This window comes from Marmota monax, unplaced genomic scaffold (genome assembly GCF_021218885.2).
Source record: "Marmota monax isolate L192 unplaced genomic scaffold, Marmota_monax_Labrador192_F-V1.1 WCK01_AAM20220418_F8-fsc00080, whole genome shotgun sequence".
Classification (NCBI taxonomy): Eukaryota; Metazoa; Chordata; class Mammalia; order Rodentia; family Sciuridae; genus Marmota; species Marmota monax.
In genome coordinates this window covers 3,564,505-3,592,241 of record NW_026694750.1, presented here as the reverse complement: position 1 = coordinate 3,592,241, position 27,737 = coordinate 3,564,505, and the positions used below count along the sequence as shown (strand labels likewise).

The following is a 27,737-nucleotide window of genomic DNA, read 5'->3' as shown; positions in this document are numbered from 1 at the left end:
GAGGAAAACCAAGCAGGTGTGGGGGGGTCAGAGGTGTGACAGGAGGGTCAGAGGTGTGACGCTGCTTTTGGAAGACAGCACGGTTTTCTTTTCCTACCGATGGCTTCTCATATCCTCAGGGTCCACTGCACTGTGGGGAAGGGAGGGTATGTGGCCTCCCGAGTCTAGTGCTGGATTAGGAGACCTTGTTTCCAGTTTTGGTCTTGACTTTGACCTTGTAATATCCTAGGGCTGGTTACTTCATCTTTCTGGTTACTTAGTTTCCTCCATGGAGAGAATAATTGTTAGTTACGTTATGGAATTATGATGTCAATTAATAATGTGGTAATAGCCCGATGACCATCGAGAACTCTCAGTGTCTTTGAAAGAGGCATGACATGAACTTGGTAGTGACATTGGTGTCACTGTTATAAGAAACACATGGTCTTTTACCACGGAAAGCAGTTCACGGACAGGAAAAGCTGTGGGCGACCGGGAGGAGACTGGGGCGAAGTTGGAGAAAGATGAGTGGCAAGGAGAATGACATTTAGGTTCAGGATGTTTGACGCTTGGGAACAGGGATTTTGTAATGCTGCAAAATGCGTGTGAAGGGGTGGGCCCCTCAGCTGCAGGAGGAGGGATGAGAGTGTAAAGTTAGTCACTTAATGGAACCAGAATCCGGGACACTCAGTTAGTAACTGACTCCAATATTCCAATATACCAATATATTCCAATACTCCATTATATATATATAATGGAGAAACAAGGAGACTATCAAAATAAGACAGCTAGAGGCATATATATATATATATATATATATATATATATATATATATATGATTTTTTAACCTTTATTTAATTTATTTATATGTGGTGCTGAGGATCGAACCACCCAGGGCCTCATACGTGCCAGGCGAGCGCTCTATCATGAGCTACACCCCAGCCCCCACTTTACATATTCTGTGCTTCTGAGCAGCATGTTGGGAAGGCCAGAAGGCCGATCTCTAACCAGGTTCGATTTCAGGTATAATGACATATGTGCTATCATCTATTCTCCTTCTTACACATTAATTAGTCAAACGGTGCCTTGAAATGGCATCTACTGCGGCATCTCTTTGGGTGAAGAAGGAGGTGAACCAAGGTGGATCTTTCTGGAAGACTCAGGATGATGGTGTCCCCACCGACTAAGGGGCGGGCACATTAGAGGTGGCCTCTCCGTGGGTCGGGGTTCTTGCTGGGACAGGCCCTGTGACTGCCGTATGTATACACCCAGGAGATAGGTGTTGACAGTCGGCTGTGCTGGGTGCTGTGGATGAGTAAGACCAGCCAGGACCAGGAAACTTATAATCTAACAAGGAAATAGCTATAAAATCAGGTAGTTTGTGACCTGTTTTAGGAGCAGTGACGAAGGCGCTGGGAAGGTCAAGGGGCAGGGGTCCCTCCTGGCTGGGAGGACGGGGGTGCTTTGTGGACGAGCTGGCGTCGGAGCAGGGGCAGCAGGGCACTAAGCCTGAGGGACCCACAAAGCCAGGTGGTGGTTGGTGGGGTCAGAGAGGCCTCAGGTCAGGCAGGAGTTCATTAGGTGCAGAGGGGACACTGGAGGACATTACAGGTCAAGAGCCAGCTCCAAAGTCAGCACAGAGGTGTCACAGCGGACCCCTGGGTAGACCTGGCAAGGCGGCTTCAGGAGAGAACCGGGGCAGGTTTTAGACTTGAACCTCAGACGTGGGTTTGCAGGCAGTGACAGGTCGTAAAGACTGCTGAGCAGAGCGGTGACATCTGCAAAAGGGCCCCCAACCTGGTGGTGATGGACAGGATGAGTGAAGGGCACAGAAAACCAGAAACAAGGAGACTGTCCAAATAAGACAGCTAGAGGCAGGGGCCAGGACCCAGGGGGCTATCACATTTTAAGGAAAAAAACAAAATAAACACAACTTGGGATCACAAACCATGGGAAGCAATGAACATCGAGACCAGGGAAGGAGAAGGAGGGCAAAGGCGGCTCTCAAAGGCTGAGGCCGCGTAAGGCTGGAAAACCGAGATTCGACCTCCATGGGGCCAATCGTCATCAGCTCGTGTTGCGGGGCGGTGGGCACCAGCTGGTCCGGCTGTCAGCTGGTACCTTGACCTCTCTGGGCGTGTGCCTGGTGCAAGGAAACGTGGCCTTTCCCAGCACCTCGTCTGCTCTGAGCCATCTAATCTCGAGAACGTGACCAGATGTCTGGCTCTTGTGCTTCGATGCCCTGCCACCGGTTGTCCGTGTCAGCGTGGAAGGGAACGTTAGAGGAGCTCTGTGGGGAATAAAGGTCGGGTAGCTACGTGCTCCTTTCTACACGAGCTGTAATTACATTCACAACCCGGGGTTCGTGACTCACCTCTGCCCTTATTAACTCCACCCAGTGAGCTGCCTCTTGCACTCAAATATGAAGTCACTGCACTCGCTTCACATTTTAATTCTTGGCAGAGCTTTAAAGACTTTTTTTTTTTTAAGGATCTGAGAGTTTGGATACCTAACTCTCAGCAGAGCCATGGAGGACTCCTAGGGAGACTTGTCCCTGCCAACATTAGCAGTCTTGTCGCCGAGCAGCACAGGTGAGCTCCTCCACCTGGGCCAGCTGTCCCCAGGCATCGAGTGCCTTGGACATGATGATCTCCAACCCCAGGTCAAAATGCAGAGCAGAGACTGGGTCTTAATCTAAGTTGATTGAAACGCCTGGCCAGAGGGGAGAAGCTAAGCAGAAGAGCCAGGCCCAGGATGAGGCTATCAATCAGAAGAGGCCGAGAGCTCGTCCTGTGGTCAGGGCACGTAGCGTTTCCACAGGGAATGGCGACGTGCTGTGGAAATGTTTACTGAGTAGTCACTGTGGTTGGGAGGTTGTTTTTGGAAGAGGGCTCCCAATCTTGAAAGTTGACATGCAATAGTTTCTAAGATAATTGAAAGGATTAGCGGGTGAGTACTTGGAACCATCTGTTGGTGTGGGGTGCAGCCTATCCTTGGTGATAATGCTTGAGTATTTTTTTTTCCTCTGAATAACTGTGGTTTTTAAAGTACTCTCAACCATCAAATACTAGAGACATAAAATAATGGTTCTTATTAACTTTAAAATTCACTTAGATCGGGCTACAGGTATGGATCAGGGGGTATAGCACTTGCCAAGCAAGGGTGAGGCCCTGGGTTCCATCCCCAGCACCAAAAAAGAGAAGAAGGAGGAGGAGGAGGAGAAGGAGGAGGAGGAGGAGGGGAAGAGGAGGAGGAGGAGAGAGGAAGAGGAGGAGGAGGAGGAGGAGGAGGAGGAGGAGAGGAGAAGAGGAGGAGGAGGAGGGAAGGAGGAGGAGGAGGAGGGGAAGAGGAGGAGGAGGAGAGAGGAGGAGGAGGAGGAGGAGAGGAGAAGAGGAGGAGGAGGAGGGAAGGAGGAGGAGGAGGAGGAGGAGGGGAAGAGGAGGAGGAGAGAGAAAGAGGAGGAGGAGGAGGAGGAGGAGGAGAGGAGAAGAGGAGGAGGAGGAGGGAAGGAGGAGGAGGAGGAGGGAAGGAGGAGGAGGAGGAGGGGGGAGAGTAGGAGGTGAGGAGGAAGAGGAGGAGGAGGAGGAGGGGGGAGAGTAGGGGGTGAGGAGGAAGAGGAGGAGGAGGAGGAGGGAGGAGGGGGAGAAATGTTTAATGAGACTATCCCACATCAATCCAGCAAGCAAATTTTAAGAGATTTTCTAGGTAAATTGTAAAACTCATCGTGTTTACATGGTCTGGAGACATTTTTATTGTTTATTTAGATTCCAGTTTTCCAAGTATTGATGCAAACTGCCCATAACTTCCCCTGAACTCTCCTTATCTAAACATAAAATAATTCCCCTACACTCCAATAGTGTTTTTCTCCTCTTTCACTCACTCCAATCTTTCCAGTTAAATCTTATTACCTCTGTCCTTTCTCTTGAACCTGGACACCAGCCCAAGGCTGCTCTGAAGTTAATGATTGAAATCTGAGTAGACATCATTCACAGCTGCTTGGAAGCACCCTTGGGTCACGCATTTGTTTCCAGTTCTTAGACAACAGCACAGCACAGCTTCCCATCTCCAGCCTCACCTGTCCACGGTGGTTTTGCACAAGGAATCTCTTCCCAGGTCTGTGCTGGTAAACTCTGCCCCTCCCTCTGTTGGGAATCCTGATGGTCAGGGTCCCTTCATCCTGTCTCAGGTTGCTGTTCAACCAGAGCCTTCGTTAGGAATACACAGTTTTCTACTAAAAGAGATTTCTTTATTTTTCTCTAAGGCCTGTTTCAAACAAATTTATCTAAGCATAGTTCTTTTTCTCACCCAGATTCTTATGATTCATCCAAAAGAAATTTCAGAGCCCAGTCTGGCTTTTAAACAAACATTTCTAACAATTTGACCTATTTTAGTATCACCGTAAGGTTATTCCAGGCCAGTGAATAAGAATATGTTCACCAACAGCAGAGACTGCAGTTGCTGATTCCTGAAAGACAACTCAGATTTTTCAAGATTTTAAGTTTTTCTTCAGTGATTCATGATCAGTTTTGCAATTGGAAAGCAGTTGATGAGTCATGCAGTTTATGAATCTGTTGTCACTTCCTTAGAAAAGGGCTCCTTTTCCTTATGGCTCTCAAAGTTTAATTCACTTATCTGAGAACAGCCATTTAACCTCATTTCTCCAAGAAAGAGGACGTTCTCTATCGTTTCACCTTTACTCTCAGGTAGGAAAGTCTAGGCACTGGTCATGTCAATTCCACGAGCCTCCTCTGCCCAGGCTTATCATTCACAGGAGAATGGACAGTTGTATTGAAAAAAAAAAATCCTATAAGGATACCAGTCTTCTTTCCAAGTTCTGAGTATGAATTTGTTTTCAGGACCTTGTTTCTCACTCCCAGTGCCACAGACTCTGCCTCCCGTCCTGCGCTGGGTGGGTGATTCCACCTTTCCCGCGGCTAAGAGCAGGGTGCACGGCCATTCTCCAGGACCGAGCAAAACACAGCCCCCTCAGCTGTTCAGAAGATAAACTCTGTAGACTTACATGGACACGGTCTTTGAGAAGAGAAAAGAGGCCTTCTTTCAGGCCCAGACAGATCATTTACAGTGTTTTTGGACTCCTTTTTTGATCAGGAAATTAGATCAACATCCTTATAGGGAAAAGTTCATGCGGGTCACAGGTGGGGCCTTTAGTTAAAGTGCCTACTTCTTCGTCCATATTAGGTAACAGGAACTGCCTGAAAGGCATTTATTTTTCATTCTGTGTCATTCAACCATAAATGACTCAGTTCTGATATTATTTACCGAGCTCCTGCTGAACTCATAGGAGAGGCCTCTGTAGGGCACTTGTGATTCCAGTCTTAACCCAGTCCCCGTGGGGCGTGCGGCCAGCCAGGCACAAGAGGGGCTCTCTCTAAGGTCACGTGGATTTAATAACTGACTCACATCCCAGGGACTTCAGCCTCCCGCATGCCTCATTTCTAAACGAATGTAGATGTGACCTAAGTAATTTTACTGTCACCTGGTAAAGCTGATTAAAGAAAAAGGGGATTTTAAAAAGTCACACTTGGAACCACGTGGGATTAGGGAAACTAATTAGTAGCAGCAATAACATTTATTTTTAAACCTTTTTTTTTCTTGTTGTTGTTAATTTTGAGGTACTAGGGTTTGAACCCGGGGTGTTCTACCACTGAGCTACATTCCCAGACCCTTTTTTTTTTAGTGTTGAGATAGGGTCTGTCTGAGCTGTCGAAGCTGACCTGAGCAATCCTCCTGCCCCAACCTCTGGAGCGCCACTGTGCTTGGCCAGTTTTTTGGTTTTTTTTAAATGTTTATTTATTTTTGTAGCTGTATACAAACAGCACGTGTTTATTTTTTTCATTTTTATGAAAATAATAAAAATTAGTGCTCAGGATGGAGCCCAGGGCCTCACACATGCTAGGCAAGTGCTCTGCCCCTGAGCCAGAGCCCCAGCCCCTGCCTGGCCAGCTTTTTAAACACTCAAATGGTCTAGCATCCTGAATGCTGTGAGATCTTATTATTGTTTTCTAAACTAGACTTCATTTTTTGGAGCCGTCTTAGGTTCACAGCAAAATTGAATGGAAAGTATGAGCCCCCCTCCCCCACACAGGCATAACGTCCCCCTGTCCGTGTCCCCAGCCACTATGGTCCCTTTATCACCATTGATGGTCTTACGCCCACACATCATTAGCACCCAGGGTCCACGGTTTACATTAGGGATCATTATTGGTGTTATATGTTGAGTGAATTTTGACCAATGTAAAATAGTTGAACTGCCCTAAGAACCTTCTGTGCTCTGCCTGTTTGAAGATATAATATTTTTAGTTTCAAATTTAATGATATAAATTAAAATTAAAAGTTAACATCCAAAAGCTTTAAATAAAAATCTAAATGTTCAACTTAAAATTAATGGTTGTTAAAAAAATCAGTCATGTTTTAAACTATAAAATATAAAATTAACTATCACCATTAATATTAAGAATTAATAAATTTAGAACACACTTGAAATTTATCTTTGCAGTAGCCATGAAAAATTATTGGTCAAATGCATCAAACAGTCAAAGTGTACAAGAAGCTACTAGCCAAGTGATAGGAGGAACTCTATTACCTGTATCTGGATATCATGAACTTAGCTAAAATTAAGCAAATAAACAAGAACAAAGGATAGCAAATCTCTTTAAAAACCTACAAATATTAGAAAAATAAATAGCACATTTCTAAATAAGTCATGAGTCAATGAAGAAATCAATGAAGATTAGACAATATTTTGAACCGAATGAAAATAAAAACACGATGTAACAAAATTTGCGACCAGGCGGTTAGAGAAGTGCTTACCGAGAAGCTTATGTCAGCTAATACATCTTTTAGGAAAAAAAAGAAGGATCTAGAATTCATGACCCAAGCTTCTGTCTTGAACGGCTGAAAAAGGAAAAGAAAATTAAACCCAAGTAAAGAGAAGAGTGAAAACTAACAGAATAGAAAATAGCAAAACCATGGAGAAAGTTGGAACTGATAGTTCTTTGAAAAGATCTGTAAGCCCCTGGTCAGAGAAACAGGATGGAAAACACGAATCACAATATCCAGAAGGAAGGCTTCTCACCGTACATCCTACAGGGGGAAAAAGATGGTGGAGAGAGATTCTGAATAAACTGATACAATGAATTTCAAAACCTAAGTGAAATGGAGAAACTCTTTGAAAGATACAAACTATCGAACTGACTTGAGAAAAGTAGGAAATCTGAATAGCCTTTATCTACGAAAGAAATTAAATGGGTAATTTAAAAATTTCTCACGAGAAGACACGGGGCCTCGATGGCCCACTGGAGAAAGCTATGGTTTGAACGCTGGTTCCCTGCAAGGCTCAAGTTGAAATTTTAGTTGCCACTGGGACTTTACTGGGATGTGGGACTTTGAAGAGGGGCTTGGTCACGAGGGCTCCGCCCTCCTGAACGGACTAATGCCACCAGGGCAGGGGTGGGTGTGTCCTCGTCCCCTCTCTCACCATCTCTTTGCCCTGTGATGCCTTCTGCCGTGTTATGGCACAGCAAGAGGGCCACTGCTAGGTGACATCTCTTGATCTCGGACTTCTGGATCTTTAGGACTATCAGTAAGTTTCCATTCCTGAGACATGATTTTGTCTGTGTTTATTTTGGCTGCACAAAATAAACAGTGACAGAAAATCTGCTAAATGTTCAAGAGGGACATAGCTCAGTGGTAGAGCACTTGCCCAGCGTACATGAGGCCCTGGGTTCAATCAGTAGCACCACCAAAATACCAAACATTTAAGAAAGAAAGAAGACCCGTCCTGGTAAGGTGGCTCACGCCTATAATCCCAGCGACTTGGGAGGCTGAGGCCAGAGAATCACAAACTTGAGGCCAGCTTCAGCAATTTAGCAAGGCCCTAAGCAACTGAGTGAAACCGTGTCTTAAAAAAATCAAAGGGGCTTGGGATGTAGCTTAGTGGTAGAGCACCAGTGGGTTCAATCCCCAGTTTCAAATAAATAAGGAAAAAGAAAAAAAAGAAAAACACCAGTGCTCAATGAGTTTTCAGAATTTAGGAGAGGTAACACTTTCCAGCTCATTTTATGAGGCCTGTGTTGCCCTGATACCTAAACCAGAAAAATTGTAAGAAAATTACAATATAGAAAATTATTATCATAGATGCAAAATCCAGAACAGCATATTAGCAGATCAAATTCTATAACATAAAAAGAGGATAATATCAAGTGAGGCAATGCAGGCATTCAAAATTGGTGAAATTTTCAAAATCAACTATTGTAACTGACATTAGGAGTTAAGGAGAAAAATTGTATGATATCTGTGCTGATACCTCTAAGATGACCTGTCTGTGGCTGACATTTATTACAGTGAATGGACATAAAGCAAAATTAGCCACAGGACAACGTGCATAGAGTGAGGCTTGGAGGAGAGTAGGCATAAGCTTTTAAAATGCCTCTCTCTGTGCTTAATATCCCCAGGAATGGGTTGTGGCAACATGTGATAAACACTGTCTACCGGAACATAAAAACCCAGAGCCCAGGGTTGTCACTGGGGGTTAGGCAACTCCACATGACACACACATTTCCAAGCTCCCAGAAGGAAAGTAGGTATTCAGCATCAACCACATTGTTTGTACAGACGATTTGGTTGTGGTATGTGCTAAACCCTTGCACTTCTTGGAATGGTGGGGACCAGAAGCCAGCGAAAAGCCAACCTTGCAAACAGGCCCTCCAAAGTATAGCATTCTTAGCCCTGTTAGGTTCAGACTTTTCTGCACAATATCTCAACAGATGTGCCCTGTATGCAATCCTGTGACCCCCCAAAGAAAAGAACTTTTGACAAAATTTAATACTCATTCATAAACTCTCAACAAACTGGTATAAAAGGAAACCACCTCAACCTAAGGAAGGACATCTACAAAGCACTTACAGCTAACATGTCCTTCATGGTGAACCACTGACTGATTGTAGCCTGAGAATGGGATTAAGACAAGGATGTTCACTCTCACCTTTCCTACTCAGTGTTGTACTGGAGATCTTAGCCCATGCAATAAAATAAGAAAAATAAATAAGTGGTATATGTATTAGAAAAATGTAAAATAATGATTTTTATTCTTGGGCAACATGATCTTAAACATAGAAAGTCCTAAGGAATATACAAAACAATGTTATTAGACGTAAAGAGTTAGTAGGTTTGCAGGATTCAAGGTCAACTAGCAATAAACAACTGAAAATACAATAAAAATGTATAATAGTTTCAATGGTCACAAAACATTCAAGAATAATCTTAACAAATATGTATAAAACTTGCATGCAAAAAAACTAAAAAATATGCTGAAAGAAATTTTTAAATTTATAAGCAAATAGACTATGTTCATGGACAGGAAGACTTGAGGGTTTTTTTTTTAATACTTATTTTTTAGTTGTAGTCGAACACAATACCTTTATTTTATGTATTTATTTTTTATGTGGTGAGGACCAAACCCAGGACCTCACACATGCTAGGTGAGTGCTCCACTGATGAGCCATAGCCCAGCCCAAGACTTGAGTTTTTAAAAAATGTCAATTATCTCCAAATTTATTTGCATATTCAATGCAATCCCAATCAAAATTCCAGCAGGCTTTTTGTAAAAATTTAAATTTCATATGGAAATGCAAAGAGCTTATAAAAGTCACAATGATTTTGAAAATGAAGAATATTTGTTGAAAGAGCAACATCACCTAATTTCAGAATTTAATATTCAGCTTTGGTAATTAAAAGAGTGTAGTATTTGTATGAAAATAGACAAATAGATAATAGAAGAGTGTAGAAAGTAGTGAAAACAAACCCAAAAACATATGTGGTCAATTATTGTTTGACAAAGTGGCCAGGATATTTCAACTGAGGGAAAGAGGATCTTTATAACAAATTGTGTAGGAAAAACTGGGTATCCACATGGAAAATAGGAACCTTTGTGATTATCTCCCATCCAATACAAACTTAACTTGAAATGAATCATATTTCATTAATGTAAAAGTTGTAGATGAATATTTAAGACAGAAATCTTGGTTACCTTTGGATCAGGGAAGATTTCTCACCCAGGATACAGAAAACATTTAAAAATTGGAAAACAAATCTCAGAGTTAAAAACTTGCCTTTGGTAAAACACTATTATGAAAATGAAAGTCATAGACTGGGAAACAGTATTTTCAGTATAAAAAGCATACAGAAGATACTCAACGTCATTAGGCATCAGGGAAATGCAAACTAAAACCACGCATACCCACTAGAATCGCTGAAGTTTAAGAATATGACAATACAAAGTGTTGACAAGAATGTGGAGAAACGGGAACTCTTATACGTTGCTGGCAGTAATTGAACATGTTACTACCATGGCCTTTTCTCATAAAGCGACTTTAATCAATTCCTAGGCATTTGTCCAAGAGAAATGAAAACACAGGCCCCTATAAAGACTTACACATGCACATTCATAGAGCTCTTATGAATAATAATTTCCAAAGAACTAGAAACAACTGAAATGTCCACCCACAGGCAAATTAATAAATTGCAACATATCCATATAATGAAATATCATTTTGCAACACAAAGGAATAAATTAGTGATTCACGTGGGTGTATTTTAAAATACTGTAAGGAAAAGAAACCAGACACAAAAGAGAAACCGCTATATGATTGCATCTATGTGAAATATTAGGAAAACCAAATTTAATCTAGAAAGCAGATCTCGGGTTGTCTTGGCCAGGGGTGGTTGGTCCAGACATATGGGGAAGGGAGCCAGGGGAGACTTTTAGGGTGACATAAATGTTCTAGATCTTAATCAGATGATTGCTACATAAGTCTGCAGTTTTAACTACAGTGGTTAAAACTCATCACAGGGTATGCCTAGAGAATCTAAACGTTTTATATTACGCAAATTAAACCTCAATAAAGTTGAATTTAAGTCCTCAGAACGTTTTTCATTTTGTGAAACTGAAACTCTAGATACATTAAAGAATGTCCTGTTTCCTCCTCTTGCCAGGGCCGGACAGGGCCTGACGGCTGCCATGCTGCTTTCTATCTGTGAGTCTGGCTCCTCTGGGTACCTCAGATATGCAGAATCATACAATGCTAGTCCATTTTGTGACGGGTTTGTGTCACTCAGCACAATGTCCTAGAGGCTCATCCAATTACCCTTCTTGAGGGGCCATACTGTGGTCTTCCTGGGGTGATGGTGGCCTTCCTCCTCACCGAGTTGCCCTGCCTCTCCCTCCTCCTTCCCAGTCTTGGTATTGATGTCACCCTTTGGGACTCTGGCCCTCACTCCTGTCATTTTTTGGCATCGCCGTCTATTCTGCTTTAATGGTTCCCATCTCGCACTGGGAGCCTCTGCTCCCCCCCCCCCCCCCGGGGTTTGAAATTGGCTGTGGAACAAGGAAGTCCATGGGCCGGGAAGAAAGCATGTTGGAAGGAGGATTCCTGTCATCCAGGGAAACTAGTCCTTTCACCAGGGGCAGAGAGAAGGTCACGGTCCCTGGGAGGAGGTGAAGACGCTGCCTGGGGCCTTGTTTATACACTGAGCCCTGCTTTGTGGGCCCAGTAGATCTACCTCTGCAGACACACCTCCAGATCACAGCTTGACGCGCAGCTGAGACACCTGCTCCAAACCCTCCAGTGCCCATTTGTCACGGGCAGACAGATTTCACAACAGGTAATTATAGTCTGTGCTGACCGTACAGGGGCACCTGCTTCATTAATTTTTTAAGTCAGTGATTATCAAGGATGAAATCTGTTGTTATTTCAATGTTTATCAATGGCCCATAATGTGCCAAACACTATCTTGATCACCAAATAAAGAAGCTGTACGGAAAAACAAGATGGCCCCGGTTACTTGGAGGCTGAGGTGGGGAAGCCAGCGTGACTAGACCCGCGTCCAGGAGCACGGTGTGGTAAGTACAGGGAGTGTGTGTTTAGGACACGTAATCTAAACTACCCGTAGGAGGAAGAAGCAGTCTGAGGGGTTCATTACAGCCAGGAAGGAGAGCTATACATCATGGCAACCATGTGAAGCAGGATGCTGGAGGTTCCCTGGGGGGATGCTGGGGACAAATTATAATGCCATGACATGAAATGAATCCCAGGTGAATGAAAGGACAGATTTAGCTAATCCTTTCTTTGTCTTCCAGGTCCTCAGGACAAAAACCTAAAAGCCTTTGCATTTAAAATGTAAGCCTTCCCCCCCACCCCCGCACCCCCCCCTCACCCCCCCGCCAGTCCCCAACCAGAAAGGTTCTTAGATTGTGTAGCACATCTTGGTTTTGGTTTCCTGCGTCGGACCCCTAAACTAGAAGGGTGTCGTTGATGAATAAATGATTACTTGGCCCAGGGATGATAACCTATTTTGTACAAGGTCAAATCAGAAAAAAAGAAAAATGTTTTTAGGATATTTTTTTCCCCATTCAAAACCAAAATGGGGGGAAATCAAATCAAAATGGATTTGAGACTTATGGAAAATATGTGGACTTTGCATTTTAAAATCATGTTTTCGATTCAGTAATATAATGTCATTGAGAAACATGGAATTACATTGTTCATATCTGGGCAAAGCTGGCATGTTGTTAAATGGAAGGTTTTAAAAAAGTCTTTTATCTGGAGTTAGATCTTGGCCTGGGTAATGACCAGAACTGTCCAATGTTCCTTCCTTCCTTCCTTCCTTCTTTCTTTCAATTGAACCCAGGAGCACTTAACCACTGAGTCACATCCCCAGCCCTTTTTATATTTTATTTAGAGATAGGGCCTCCCTGAGTTTCTCAGGCTGGCTTTGAACTTGTGATCTTCCTGCCTCAGCTTCCCAAGTAGCTGGGATTACAGGCGTGGGCCACTGAGCCCAATCAGACCTGGCCTCTGTTTTCTACATTGGTCATTCGGCCCTTGGTGGCTCAGGCTTTTGGCTCTGATCATTGCTAGTGAGAGATGCCTCACACCTCCCCTGTGCCTTCTGTCCCAACGCAGAACAGCCCCAAATAGGACAGCTAATGACTGATATGATATGTAATAATACTTTAGCTGTATTATATGGAACACATGTGACCATAATGGGTACACCCAACACATGCACATAAGAATGAAGAGCACGCTGTAATTAGGAGGATTGTTACATTATTTGTAATTAAGCGTTTAAGTGCCCGTCATGTGCCTGGCATACTGCAAGAAGATGGGCAAAGGGGGAAGCAGTAAGAAACACGTGTTGCTGAAGATGGGCAGAAATGGCGACCTGTACACTGCAGATGGGTTTGCAAGATGGCGCAACTGCTTGGCGAACAATGTGGCAACTTCAGAGGGTAAACATGGAGTCACCAGAAATTCCACAGAGTGACGTTGCCCAAAAGAAATGAAAGTGTGTGTCCACAGAAAAGCTTGCATAGTAATATTCCAGAAAAGTGGAAACCACCCAAAAGTCCAGCTGATGGATAGATAAGTAAAATGCACTGTATCCACAGTGAAGGGTTATTTGGCAATAGCTACTAGGGATAAAATATAAATACTGATATATGCTTTGCTACAGGCTGAAGATTTGTGTTCTTTCCAAATTCATATGTTGAAACCTAGTCTCCAGGGCATGTATGACATGGCAGGTATTTTGGAGATGACTGAGGAGTAAGGGTGTCTCATGAATGGAATTGATGCCCTTATGAGAAACCTCAGAGACCTCCTTCCCCCACCTACACAAGAAGGCACCTTCTGTGAAACGGTGAGTGGGCCCTCACTGCACACAGAATCTGCTGACACCTTGATCTTGGACTCAGCCTCCAGAACTAGGAGAAACAAATTTCTGTTGTTTATAAGCCACCCAGTCTAAGGTATTTGTTATAGCAGCTCAAGTGGACTAAGACACGCTACGAAACAGACCAACCTTGCAAACAGGGTAAGTGCAAGGAGCCAATCACAAAAGACTCTCTTGTGACTCCGTTTATATGAAATGTCAGAATAAGCAAATCTACCGAGATGGAACATAGACTCATGGCTGCCTGAGAGAGTCTGAGGGGGGAAACAACTGGCGGCCTGCATTTCGTTTTTAGTGTGATGAAGAATGTTCCAAAGGTGACTGTGGCTGTGGGGGCCCAACTCTGTGAACGTATCAAAAGCCTTTGAATTCTATGCTTTAGGTGAACTGCCTGGGCATGCGACTCGTGTCTTAATAAGGCTGGTGTGAAAAAACTCAAAACTTTTTTTTAAAGGAGTAGATGAAATGGCTGAGATCCCTCTCCTAGCAGAGCTCATGGGGACTAGCAACAGCAAAGCCAGGGAACGGTGAGACAGAGTCTCTGGCACACTGAAAGGACCCCTTTCCCGTAGCATTGTCTTGCTAGTGAAAGGACCTTTCAGGAAGGAGTGTTCAATAAGGATGTGGGTCCACACGGAAGGGCTCAGCAGATGTCAAAGGATCTGTATCATGCAGTTAAATTATTATTAATTTTTCAGGGGACAAGTACTGGGGATTTAACCCAGGGGCAATTTACCACTGAGCTCCATCCCCAGCCCTTATTATTTTTTATATTGAGACAGGGTCTCTCTTAGTTGCTGTGGTCCTCGCTAAGTTGCTAAGGCTGGCCTTAGATTTGGGATCCTCCTGCCTTAGCCTCCCAAGCCGCTGAGATTACAGGCCTGTGCCACCACATCTGGCCCATAGAGTAAAGTATTAACAAAATTGTATGTAAAAGTTCCCATACTTTTGAAATTAAAAGGTTTAATTTCAAGTGTTTGAGAATTAATAATAAAAAGGTTACATACTGGCACTTGCGTTGATAGAAAATATATTTAAATGGGACCTAGATAAAGAAGGTTGTCGTGGCCTCCGTGCAAAGATGCCCTGAACGCATTCCCTATAGTTCAAATAGCTAGAAAATGGTTTTCCGTTTTGTTTTTTGTGGTCCTGAGGACTGAACCTAAGGCAAGTCCCTCGGCTGGTGTCCATGGACAGGTGAATGGGTAAAGATAATGTGGCAATATTCACAATGGAGTTTTATTCAGTTATAAAGAATAACAAAACTTGTCCCTTGCAGGGAAGTGGATGGAACAGGAGACCATCGTGATCAGTGAAGTAGGCGAGACCCAGAAGGTCACAAGTCATTTCTGCTGTCTGTGGAAGGTAGAGAGGGATAGGGGGAGTAAGGGGACGTATGGGGCTAGAAGGGAGCCTGGCAGGGTCCGGAAGGCCACGGGGAGGGCAAGGAGAGGCCCCGGGTGGAGGCCCATCCGAGGGGTTATGTAGGCTGGGAACAGGCCACAGTGCAGCCCCCTGTTCTGTAGGATTGTTAGGTACCAATAACCAATCGATCAATAAATACCAGAAGAGATGCCGTAGATCAGCAAACCAGACATTCAGCATGACAAGGTGGACGAAGGACGGGCGAGTAAGCGTGAGGAAGTGGAAGGGGAGCGTTCGGTAAGACGCCATCATGAGACCCAGGAGGCAGGCATTCAGTTATCACAAAGAACCAGAAAAAACAAATACGCACTCCAACCTCATGGACAGAGAGAGGACACAAACGAACAACGCCGAGACCCAGTCGGGACTGGGAGATGGGAACAGAACCGTAGCAGAGCTCACGGCAGCAAGAGGGCTTTGTGGGCAGCGCCAGGACCGGAAACCGACCCATTCCTAGAGCAGCCGCCTTATCAGCACCGACTCAGGAAGAAAGAGTATAAGCCCCACCGTCTCTGCAGCCATTAAAGGAAGATAAAATCTCCCCTCCAGGAAATGTCAAGCGCAGATGACGGTGCAGACAAGCCGCCGAGCTGGGAATCCTGCACCAACTCTTCAGGTAATGGGACCGGGACGGCAGGACCCCGCTGGGCCTGCCGCATGCAGCTCACGTCCCACCACTCCAAACCCGAAAGCAGATGCTGACCAGCTTTGCTCCTGAACAGAGCTGCCAGCAAACCAGCAGGAGGTGTGGGGAGGAGGGGAAGGCCAGGAGGGCCTCTTGGGCTTTGCCCACCAGGAGATCCCTCAATAGATTCAAAACTATGTTGACAGGCTTTATCAATGGAGGAAAGCAAAGTATAAGATTTAACATCTGTCCATGAGTTTAACAAACTTAGACCACAAGGAGAAGAGAATAGCCGTTGAAGACAACGTACATACCTTGTTTTCTTTCTTTTTGGTGGTGCTCAGTGTGAACCCAGGGCCTTGCACATGCCAGGCAAGTGCTCTACCACCTAGTCCCAGCCATAGCCAAAATGGTTTATTTTTATTTATTTGCTTATGGTACTAGGGATTGAGCCCAGGGACGTCAACCATTGAGTGACATTCCCAGTCCTTTTTATTTTTTATTTTGAGGTAGGGTCTCGCTAAGTTGCTGACGCTGGCTTTGAATCTGCCATCCTCCAGTCTCAGTTTCCCTGAGTAGTCGGGATCACAGAGCGAATCCCTGTGCCTGGCTAACACAGATTATTTTTTAAAAATTAACAAAACCATGCTGGGGTGCAGCTCAGTGGTAGAGCACGTGTTTAGCATGTGAAAGGCCCCAACACAGCAAAAACTAATTTTTTAATTTTTTTGTACTGGAGATTAAACCCAGGGAAGCTTTACCATCCAGTTACATTCCCTGCGCTTTTTATTTTTTATTTTGAGACAGGGTCTTGCTAAACTACTTAGGGCCTCACTAAGTTGCTGAGGCTGGCTTCGAACTTGCGATCCTCCTGCCTCAGCCTCCCAAACTGCTGGGATTACGGGCATGTGCCACTGCGCCCAGCCAAAATAATTTTTTAAAACAACAAACTCAATGGTAGAATATTAAAAACTTTCTCTTGAAAATTAGGAACAACTGAAAGACGTCCGATCTTACCACTTTGAGTCCACATGATAACAGAGATGCTGGGCAGCTCAGGAAGACAAGCAAGACAAGAACACGAGGGAACTGGAAAGGAAGACACGAGACCAGTCAGAGATGTATTTGAATGGCTTTCCCAGAAAACCCTCAGGGGGCCTGGGGCCGGGGCTCAGCGGTGCAAGCTCTTCATGCCCAGGCCTTGGGTTCCGTCCCCAAGGCCCAAACCAAGGGAAACAGAAAACCCTAGGGAACACAGGATAGGCTGTGAAGCATTTAGATACGTTGCTGCATACAAAATCAGAGTGCTAAGATTGACCACGTGTCTACAGTGTTGTCGCACCAACGGCCGTCTGCAAAAATAGGTAATAAACACGGTGCAGTTTGCAATCGCACTTAGAAAGAAACACTGAAAAGCATCAAGACCTCGACGGGGAGCGCCATACATTTGCCTGACAGACCTTAAAAGAACTGCACAAACAGTGTCCCGTCATGTTTTTGAAGACATAACCTCAAAATAAATCAATTCTCTCCCAGCCAACCTACAGACTCAATGTTATTTCAATCCAGACTCCAGTGATTGCTTCTGCTTTGTTTTGAATTTGTTGAACCGCATCCTTAATTTGCAGGTTACAAGATAGTGACATAAATAGAATCTCATTTTTACAAGGCAAACATGAACACGTAAATGCTCTGGGGAAATCCAGGTGCCACTCAGTTGGGTTCTTATCGACTTCTAAGCTCCTTCTTGTTGGCAAAATTCAGATCCTTCTGGTGTGGGACTAAGGTCCCTGTTTCCTTGCTGGATGGCAGCTGGCAGCGATTCTCAGCACCTAGACTGTCCCCGCTGCTTGCCACAGGACACATCCACACCAGCAAGAGTGCACTGAGTGCCCCTCATGCTTTGAGTCTCTGACTTCCTTTCCTGGGACCATCTGGAGAAAACTCTTTGCATTCAAAGGGTAGTGTGGTTAGGCGAAACCCACCTGAATATTTTCTTTTATAAGGTCAACGGATTTGGAACCTTCATTATATCTGTAAATCCCCTTCACAGTAGTACCTAGATTAGTGCTGGATCAAATAGCTGGAACAAAGGGTGTCTACACCTGGCGCCTGGGATTTTATTGTGGGGGGACATCTTAGAATTATGCCAGCCTTGCTGAGATTATGGATTGTGTGCATGCTTTTGTGTATTTTACAATGGCGCTACATGGATTTGGGGTTAACCGGGTGCACTGGTACACACCTGTAATCGTAGCAACTCAGAAGGCTGAGGCAGGAGGATTGAAAATTCAAAGCCAGCCTTAGCAATTTAGGGAGGCAAGGCCCTAAGCAACTTAGTGAGACCCTGTCTCTAAATAAAAGGGGCTGAGGGTGTGCCTCAGAGGTAAAGTGTCCCTTGGTTCAAATCCCCCCACACCAAAATAGAGTGAACCCTAATGTACACCTTGGACTTCAGCTAGTGAAGTCCATTTGTAACAATGTGTCACACTGATCCAGGATGTTAATGACGGGGGAAATTGGGAGGGGTGGGGCGTCCGGGAAGTCTCTGTACTTTTTTGCTCATTTTTTTCTGCAAACCTAAAATTGCTTTAAAAAAATAGTCTGGTGGTTAACTACAAAGTAAAACACCTCCGAGTCGGTATACTCTGTCCACGCTGTAAGTGGTGATTGGGCACCGAGGGTGCTGCCCGACTCTTTGTCATCAGCACGCACCTGCCATTGCAGAGCTCCCTGGCAGAGTGGCCGCCCCGGGGCTGAGACTGGGAGATCCAGGCGGTGGAGATGGGATGGGGGTGACTGGGTTGGCTGTGGGCCTCATGCAGGGTGTGTGCCTAATTTTCTTCATGGAACCCAGATGTGCAGAGCTGGCTGGCCTCGGTGTTGCCCTTGCTTTAGTGTGGAGCCAGGGACGGCCTGCAGCCTGGCTGCAGGAAGCTCTATCTGCAACCAGCTCCTGCTCCCCCAGCCAGGGTCTTGTTTGCAGACCCTCTCAGCTGGCCTCCTGCTGGCTGCAGACCCCGCCTCCTGCATTCCTGCAGCCTGGATTCTCACGGGATGCCTCTACCGCTTTGTGGACCCTTCCTTCGATCCTTTGCAGGATGAGCGGCTCACCCGTCAGGGGCTATTACTTACAGTAAGACTGCGCCAACTTCTGTGTGCCTGAAGACAATAACCCTAGAGAACTTAGAGCTGAATCTCAAGGTGCATGGTGGGTGCATCCGCCTCCCTAAAAACCCAGAGCTTTTCTGGTGCCTCTGTGTACCCTGTGGTGAGCTTCGCGTAGATGACGCAGATGGCACAGGTACAGGGCACCCAGAGCATGCTCTAGTGGAAATCTGCACTTGAGATTCACGTAAGGTGCTCACGAGGCTGTGACACCAGTTGTTGGAGGTGAGTAGGGCCGTCTTTCCGGGCAGGTGTGTCTTCTCCAGCCTCCGTGCCCACTGCCTTCCTGAATTTGAATCCCAGGTCTGGGAAGATTTTACTCCAGGCCAGAGTCTTTCTGTCTGTGTAACTTGGCGTTCATGGAGTTACTGTTCCCCAGATTCAGGAATATCAGAAGCAAAGGTGAGGCCAAGTTTCCACCTCTAGCAACACGCAGGACTGTGAGTCTCAAAATACTTGTGGCTTTCTTTTGCCACAATAAACTCCATAAAGGCGTTTAGCAACTCCTTCTCCAAGCATATGAACAGAGCAGAGGCAGTGGAAGACCTAGGAATCCTTTTTGGAGCACAGTCCACAATCTCTTTCCTGGTGTATATCTCAGGGGCAAACTGAGGAATTTAAATACTGTTAATATACAGTAGTCCTCCTTCACCTGCAGTTCTGATTTCCAAGGTTTTGGTTACCCAAGGTCAACCACGTTCTGAAATGATGAATGGAGATTTTAAAAAATAAACAGTTCATAAGTTTCCAGTCACATGTGTCTGAATAGCATGGTGAAATCGTGCTCCATCCTGCATGGACTGTGAATCATCCCTTTGTCCAGTGCATCCACATGGTATATGCTACCCACACGGTGGTTACTTAGTAGCCCTTTCAGTTATCAGATTGACTGTCATGATATTGCAGTGCTTGTGTCCAAGTAACTCTTGCTTTATTTAACAAAGTCCCCAAAGTACTAGGGTAGTGATGCTGGCAATAAGGATATGCCGAAGAGAAGCCATAAACTGCTTCCTTTAAATGAAGGGGTACAATAAGGCATTTTGAGAGAGACTACATTCATATAACTTTTTATTACAGTATATTGTCTTAATCATTCTATTTTATTACTAGTTATTGTTGTTAATCTCTTAATATGCCTAACTTATAAAACAAATCTCATTGTTTGTATGTGTATATAGGAAAAACATAGTACACGTAAGGTTTGGTATTATCTATGGTTTGGGGCATCCACAGGGGGTCTTGGAGAAGGCCCCTGAAGATAAGGGGGGACCTCTGTATAACAGTTCGTCCCAATACCCTCATCTTGTTTTTATTTGTTTTAGCTCCATTTTGGGGGCTTTGGGTATTCCCGATGTTGCAGGTCATGTATGGCCAGAAATATTTCCCAATCCCAGAGTTTTTCTGAGATCTCTGTTTTCCATGGCTGGGTCAACGTAACCTCTACAGTCTGATTATTTAGATTCTTCTTGTGTACCCTCAGGGTTCTGGAATGTGAAATTCCTTTGTTATTAGCCTTAAAAACACAATGTTGAAACATTCCACTACCATCAAGTACACCCCACCGAAAAGCGGGGCGGGATTTTCTGATATTGTTGCAGAGTGCACTAAAACATACAAATTCTAATTCCCTGGAGAACGGGCTGTGTTGAAATCTTCACAGAAGGTCAGGGGTCTCTCCTCCCTCCCAGAGCGAGAAGCAGAGCTGCGGGCAGTGGTGAGGCCTGGCTGGCCTTTGGGCGGTGTTTATTCTGGCAGTCACCCTGGAAAATGCCTCCTGTGGCTCCCCACAGCCCCGGAGGGGGGCCGCGCGGCCCATGACGGAATGAAAACAAGCCGATGCTCTGCCCTGTTTACAGGATTCATAAAAACAGTCTTTCTTAGAGCTTCCAGACGGACCTGAGGGATTCGAAGGGAACTTGAAAGGTGAGGAAGTTGGAGTACAGAGCAAGACCTCAAAAAACTATTTAACCAACTTTATAACCGGTGGAGATGGTGGAGATTTTATGGACATCAAGTGCGCGGAACCCAGGGGTTGGGAGTGGACTGAGACGTGTGTTTGTTTTCACCAGCTCCCAGTTCTGGGGTGAGGTCATTCCCTGAGGACCGGAGAGCAGCTCCTTCCTCTCCCACTCACCCCGGAGGGCACGGTCTGGGTCTAGCAGGCAGGAACGCTCCTGGTCATATCCCATGGCCACCAACAGATGGGTGTCCATGAACCGCTGGGTGGCTTCAGCCTGGAGGGGTGACTCTAGGCACTGATCAGGGAGGACAGGGCTCTCCTGCAGCAGCGGCTGCTCCACGGGTGAAGTCTGCATCCCTTTGCCTCCTTCTCCAAATCACCCACACCCTCAACACCCCTCGCCTCTCCCTCGGCCTCCAGGATCCGATGTGCGTGGGTCAAGGATAATCAATAACCAATCAGAGACTTCCTGGGGATTTTTCCAGCTGGATCAAGAGAGAAGATTCACATTGCTCTTGGAATTGTTAGGATGGGGCCCTGGATGCTGGTCCTCTGTGTGGACATGGGATCTGCAGGAAGATAACCTTAGGAAGCCCTTAGCCCAGGCGCCTGGCGGATGCCATTGCACTGCCCCAGTGAGGGACACTTGGGGCAGAACAAAGTCTGCGTGTTCCTGGTGAAACTCCAACCCTGCCTCTCGGGCAGTGCGCTCTCCTGGCCACCCTTAGCCCTTCTGCCCTAAGCTGGTTTGCATCGTTGACAGTGGAAAGAGTCTTAAAATTGCAGGAAAATAAGAGGGAACTCTCCTCTGTGCTCTGGGAGACGAGGTCAAACTTAAGTGCTCCTCAGAACTGTTTGAAACTTGAAAGTGCACATCCTCAGTGTGTGTACAGGTCTGCCCCTTCTGGTGTTTTATTTATTTTCCGTATTCATGTTCTCTCCCCAGTGCAAAATTCTTTCTTAAAGCGCTGTGACAATATTACAACGACGAGAGCTGGCACTTATTGAGTGTTAATTATGTGCCAGGTACTCCCTCAAGAATGTCAACTCTTCATCTTCACCAAAACCTGTCAGGGGTATAAAATCCAGCCCCCTTTCATGGATGAGGAAGCGGAGGCACAGAAGAGCTAGAGGTTTCCTCCAGCTTGCACAAATTATACGTAGCAGAGATAGAGGACTGATGTCCAAGCACTCCAAGGACTCCAACCTTAATGTAGAAATCTGTGTGAGTGTTGAAAAAAATTAACTTATTTAGTTATGACAATCTTGTTGATAACCAAATTATATATTCTAAATTTTTAAAAATAAGTTTTGCTACTGAGGGGTCCAGGACACACCATCTCAAAATACACCTCATGGGTGTGTAGAATATTTTGAGCAGAAGCCACGTGAAAACGTGAACGCAGAGTGTTCTCTCTGAACTCCCCTTATTTGCTGAAAGAGCCTCCAAAAAGAATTGATCGTCCTAATCCTCTCCCTGAACTTTCCAACCTGGGAAGAGCGTCCTCATCTCAGGAGACAGACCAGAGGACATGCCAGTCCCAGACAGACCTTGTCACAACTGTCACGTCTTCTCCCTCCGTCCTCCTGGGGCCCGCTGGTCTTTCCTGAGTCACTGCCGTGTGCACTGACGGCCAAGTCAGCTGAGGGTGAATGAGGTCTCTCTCCTCCGCACTCCATCCCGGGGCAAGGGGAAAGTTGGAAACGCCCCCTGAGGTCTTTCACCCTGGGATTGGGTTGACCTCTCAGGAGACTCTGACCAGGGGTGGAGCAAGTCCTGGAGCTCACACCTGACGTTTCCACTCCAGCTGGTCGGGGAGCACACCGGCACTTTTGGACGCAGAAGCTGGGTGGCAGCTGGGTGGCTGTCAGCCCCAGGAGGGCCTGATGGAGGGAGAGAGCAGGGCGGAGCCCTCGGGCTACTTGCTCAACTCTCCACATTTTTCACTTTTCACTGGTGGTGCTGGGCCGCGCCTGGGGCCCTGCTGCAGGCTGACCTGTGCTCTGACATGTGACCCTCCCCATCTCTGCGTCACTCCCTGACCTCGTGACCTTCTTTTTTTTTTCTCCTTAAGAACTGGGGACTGAACCCACGGCCTTGCAATGCTAGGCAGGACCCTGAGCCACATCCCCAGTTCTTTTTATTTTATTTTGAGAAAGGGTCTTGCCAAGTTTCTGACCCTGACCTCAAATTCGCGGTCTTCCTGCCTCGGCCTCCCGAGTCGCTGGGATCCCGGCGAGCACCACCTCCCCGCACCAGGCCGGCTTTCTGCGTTGGTCACTGATAGTGCTCAATAGACCAAATGCAACGTGGTAAAATGCGGTCAAAACACAATCACAAAGAAATTAGTTGCAGGCCTACGCGGCTCTTATTTTGGTCTGCAAATCTGGGTAGCCTCTGCTCCACAGAGAGAGAGGGAGGCCTGACTGGGCCAGCGGAGCCTGAGTGGGATCAGAGACAGCACCATGAGGAGAGCTGGTGTTGACATCATGCTGCGTAGCTGCAGGGGTGCAAGCAGAGGGATTCCTTCTACACTAACTCGGGAAGGCCGAGAAATTGGCCTGTTTGGGGATCTGTTTCCTTAAGGTTTCCATTGATGGAGTGGCATGAGGGAGCCCATTTTGGTTTGGTCTGGTCCGTGGGACCCAGGTACAGGAGCTCAGTCCACCGCCCCGGCCTCCCAGAGTGCTGCCGGAACAAGGCTTCACCCCACTGGCTAACGTCCCCATCCCCGAGGAAAAGGGAAAGTGGGAGAAGGTTGACAAGGGCCTGGACATTTCCTGCGGTGGCCGGAGGATCTGGTTGAGGCCCAAGGTTGTCTCTGGAGGCTGAGCCAAGTGCTAATTTCCTACCTGTTATCATTTCCCTCTTGAGCAACTAGAAAAACCACTGTCCCTCCGTCCTGACCAGAGGGGCACAGGGGAGTCAGAAGTCCTTGACCCCTCATTTCCTGTTCATTGTGAAACGCAAAAGTAAACATTCGAGGGAATGCCGCAGCTCCAACAATCGGCCCCATTGTGGCAGGAAGGTGGTTTCTTTTCCTTTTTACACAACTCTTTCCGGTGGAGAAGCCCAACAAAGGGAAAGGCTGCCAGGGGCTGCCCCCAGCGCCCGTTGGAAGCCAGACACTTTGCCGGGACTTGGGGACAGCGTGGAGGTCCCTCCCAGAGACAAGGCTGAAGTGTCCTTGGGCTGCTCAGAGTCTTTTTCTTTAAAGGAAACCTTGTTAAACTTCAGCGGCCCCAGGATTATTCTACAGCTCCAGAGGGGATGGAGGATTTGCCTAAGGTCCTCCCGTGTTCCCGGGGAGTCTGGGCCTCTGACTGGCTGTGGTCCTGAGCCCGCTGGGCAGCCCTGGCAGCCTCTGAGTTTCTGCCCACTGAGAGCCCGTCGGAGAACAGTGTCCTGCTGATCTATGGCAGAGGCTGGGGCCAGAACTTTCCTCTGCAAAGACTGCAGAGAGTGGACAGCAGAGCCCTGCGAGCGTTCGTCCCCCTAGGGAGGTCCAGGGGCTCCGTCAGAACCCAGCCCCTGCGGCCTCGGACTTCACCTCCTCATTACTGGATTGGAGGTTCCCCAAGACTGGGAAGAGCCAACCCTTCTTTCATTCGCCCAGCAAATGCGGCCTGGAACCGTGTTCTTCTCTGGAGACGTGTGGACAAGGCCCCACCGCCTCCGACCTGATCCATGGTGGATGGGCAGTTACGGCCACCCCTCCAAGCGCTGCCAGGGGCCTGGAGACCGTCAAGGGAGAGCTCCTCCGTGGGGTGGGCGTGTGACCCAGACCGGGGTCAGCCACCGTGGGATGGAGGAATGTGTCCCTGGACCGGGGAGGCCTCCCTTGACCACCTGGCTCCTCCCAGACGGACTCCCTGAGGTTGTGAATTGCGCTTGAGGACATATATCAAAAAGAAAATAGCACGATGCCTTATTTATATGATCCTTGAGATATTTTCACTCATAACCACAAACCTACCAGAAAGGTACAAGTTCAGCACAAAAACCTCTTTTTCCAGAGCCTACAAGGTCTATGGCCAGCCAGCGGCCTCCCTGCCCACAAGCTTCTGCGCGTGTTTCTGACCAGGACATTCCCCCAGGTCCTCTGACAATCATCAACCACGTTCCCCTTGTGTCCTGAGACCCTCTCAAGTTTTGTCACTTATTCCAACAAAATTCTTTATGGCAAAAGGGCCCGATTCATGGTCACGCATTGGGCAGGGTTGTCACAGTCCCTTCTCCCCTCTTTCCTTTATGACCTTGACGTTCTTGAAGGACTAGGACAGTTACATGAAATTAAAATTTTAAAAACCTTCATATAATGGGGCTATGATCTATTTCACTTGAAATTTTAACTTTCCTGACATTACCCCCTCTCAAATACTCAGTTGGGAAGTGGTATGTTTTAGGGATTCTAAAAATAGACGCCAACCAGGACACCCACAGGCAGCTGGGTGAACCCCGGTTCTGTGCAGGGTTGCAGCCCCATGTCCTCAGCCGTGGCAGGAGCGCCCCGAGGTGGAGTCGAGCGCATGCCTCCCACCAGGACACGTGGCGCAGGGTTCTGACCCGCCTGGGCACAGGCATCCGCTGGGCGTCCTCCCCGAGGACCGGCTCTTCCCCCTCACGGTCACTGTGTGTCCTGAAGCCCTTCCTCAACGAGCTCTAAGTGTTCTCTGGACACATCCATCTAGTCTGCTGCTCAGACTGCCCCGCGGTTGGTGACCTCTTCGAGCGGCCCTGGCCACCTGCTCCTTTCCTGGCTCCAGCTCACCTGGTCCTTTGCTGTCCCATGTGGAATGAGCCTCTCTCACAGGGGCTCTCTCCCAGTGGAGAGTGGTCTTTAGAAGCCAAGGTCTGGGGATGAGGTGCGCTCATCGTGGTCGAGCTGCCGCTGCTCCGGGGCCTCCTGCTAGCCAGAGCCAGAAGGAGCATGTGGATCCACACACTGACCTCTGTGCTTGCTTTTCTTGAAACCCTTGAGTGCCCACCAGTGCCTTCAAGTGCATCTGATTCCAAAGGGCAGGGCTTCCTCAGGTTTACCCTTTCGGTATTTGTATCCCGTTTCTCTGACAGTGAGAGCCCGGCTCCTGTTACTCCAGCAGACTCACCATTCGACCCAATCCCTGTCACTGCCCTCTTCCCCTCCCCCTCCCTGAGCTCACCCCCTCACTCTGCTGGGCTCTGACGCCCTGTCCCGGGTCTTGAACACGCACAGGTTGCTCCTGAGCCTGCGTGGGCCCTGAGCCCCCCCCCAGCTGGCCCATCTCAGCCGCGCTCTCCTTACGCACTTGGGCTGTGAGTCCCCAGGGCTGGGCTGCCCTCACCCTGCTTGAGGTCTGGCACCCTAGGCCAGAGCTCCCCTGGAGTGGACTCCTCCCTCCCTCCCTCCCTCGGACTCTGACCCTCCCCACAGCCAGGGAGAAGGGAAGAAGGGAAACAAGAGGGAGGGGGTCCCAAGGCAGGAGAGGAGGCCCCTGCACCTTTTCCTGGCTCCACTGCGGCTTGGAAGCACTGTCACCTGTCCTGGTGTCCGATTCTGGGTCTGTGCTGTGGGTGCCCCTGATGGATGCCCTCCCCGCAGGCCCCCTCTCTTTCCACCCACGGCACCACCTGTCAGTCCCTCCACCCAGATCCAGCAGTCGCCCACCTTGGAACCGGCTCCAAGATGGGAAAACGGGACGGTCCAGTTTGTCAACATCGTTGAGATCCAGTTATCAGAAAAAGAATGAAGAGCTTTGACTTCTCCCCGGAGCGCTGAGACCGCAGGCACAGGATGTCAGGTATCTCGGATGGGATTCCGTGCAATTACGAGACAGTATCTGAGAGAGGGCAAATGCAGATCTACAGCCTTTTAAGGTTTGTGTCCAACTTAAGAAATGAGAGTTAGCGTTATCGTTTATCTCGTATTCAGATGGTTTGATCCTTTAAATAAGTGTAGATATTCATTCCCTCCATATTCCAACATTACTGAAACTAATTAAGAAAGTCAGAAAAATCAAACCAAATTAATACTAAGAATACTTAAAGATTAAACTGTACAAACAGACCCTAAACTTAAGGGAAGCTTGAACTAGTAGTGTCTGACACATAAAATGAAATTTTAAAAACCTTCATATAACTGGGGCTATGATCTATTTCACTTGAAATTTTAACTTTCCTGACATTACCTCCCTCTCAAGTATTCAGTTGGGAACTGGTACATTTTAGGGATTATAAAAACAGACGCCAGCCCAGGACACCCACAGGCAGCTCTGGGTAAACCCCCGGCTCTGTGCAGGGTTGCAATGTCTCCATCCCAACCCCATGTCCCAGGTCCCAGGTCCCTGGGTCCCTGTGTGAGCCCCTCTGAGATAAAACACCTCCAACATCAGAGGAGCCTCCTTTGGTCATCTGAGGCTGAGTCCCTGTGACAGATGCTGCAGTCAGTATCACAGCAAAGTAGCAATGCTGGTGTCTTCATATGTATTCCAAGTAGTCTCCAAACACCACTTCAAAAAAAATCAGCATTGGGCTGGGGCTGTGGCTCAGTGGTTGAGCGTTTGCCTAGCATGTGTGAAGCACTGGGTCGGAGCCTCAGCACTGCATATAAATAAATGAATAGAATGAAGGTCCATCAATATCTCAAAAACATCTTTAAAAAATCAGCATTTTACTTAAAACTTTTCAATTTCACAAAATAGCAAAATGAGAGATCAAACGCAGACCTCTGTAAGCACATTACAGAGCACCTCTCAGGGCCTGCTGGTCCTGGCCCTGTCGCTTTTCTCACCCCAGGCCCCCCCAGGCCCCCCCAGGGCTGGCCTGATGCAGGGCCCTGGGTTCT

The 27,737-nt window shown here is 47.0% G+C and overlaps 1 protein-coding gene across 2 annotated transcripts; it reads right to left on the bottom strand.

The window, feature by feature from the left end:
• Positions 1 to 862: 862 nt before the first annotated feature.
• Positions 863 to 25,858, bottom strand: LOC124079320 (uncharacterized). Of its 2 annotated transcripts, XM_058572698.1 has the most exons (4): positions 22,465 to 23,005; positions 16,803 to 16,874; positions 6,812 to 6,895; positions 863 to 2,270 (listed from the first exon to the last, which is right to left on the bottom strand). In XM_058572698.1, the coding sequence occupies exons 1-4, from the start codon at positions 22,852 to 22,854 to the stop codon at positions 2,175 to 2,177; spliced, it is 642 nt and encodes a 213-aa protein (XP_058428681.1). In that variant the 5' UTR covers positions 22,855 to 23,005; the 3' UTR covers positions 863 to 2,174. The 2 variants fall into 2 exon arrangements, 1 of the variants encoding a protein (XP_058428681.1); XR_009224933.1 differs by lacking the exons at positions 863 to 2,270; positions 22,465 to 23,005 and adding an exon at positions 25,686 to 25,858 and having other exon boundaries at positions 6,108 to 6,895.
• Positions 25,859 to 27,737: the final 1,879 nt, after the last annotated feature.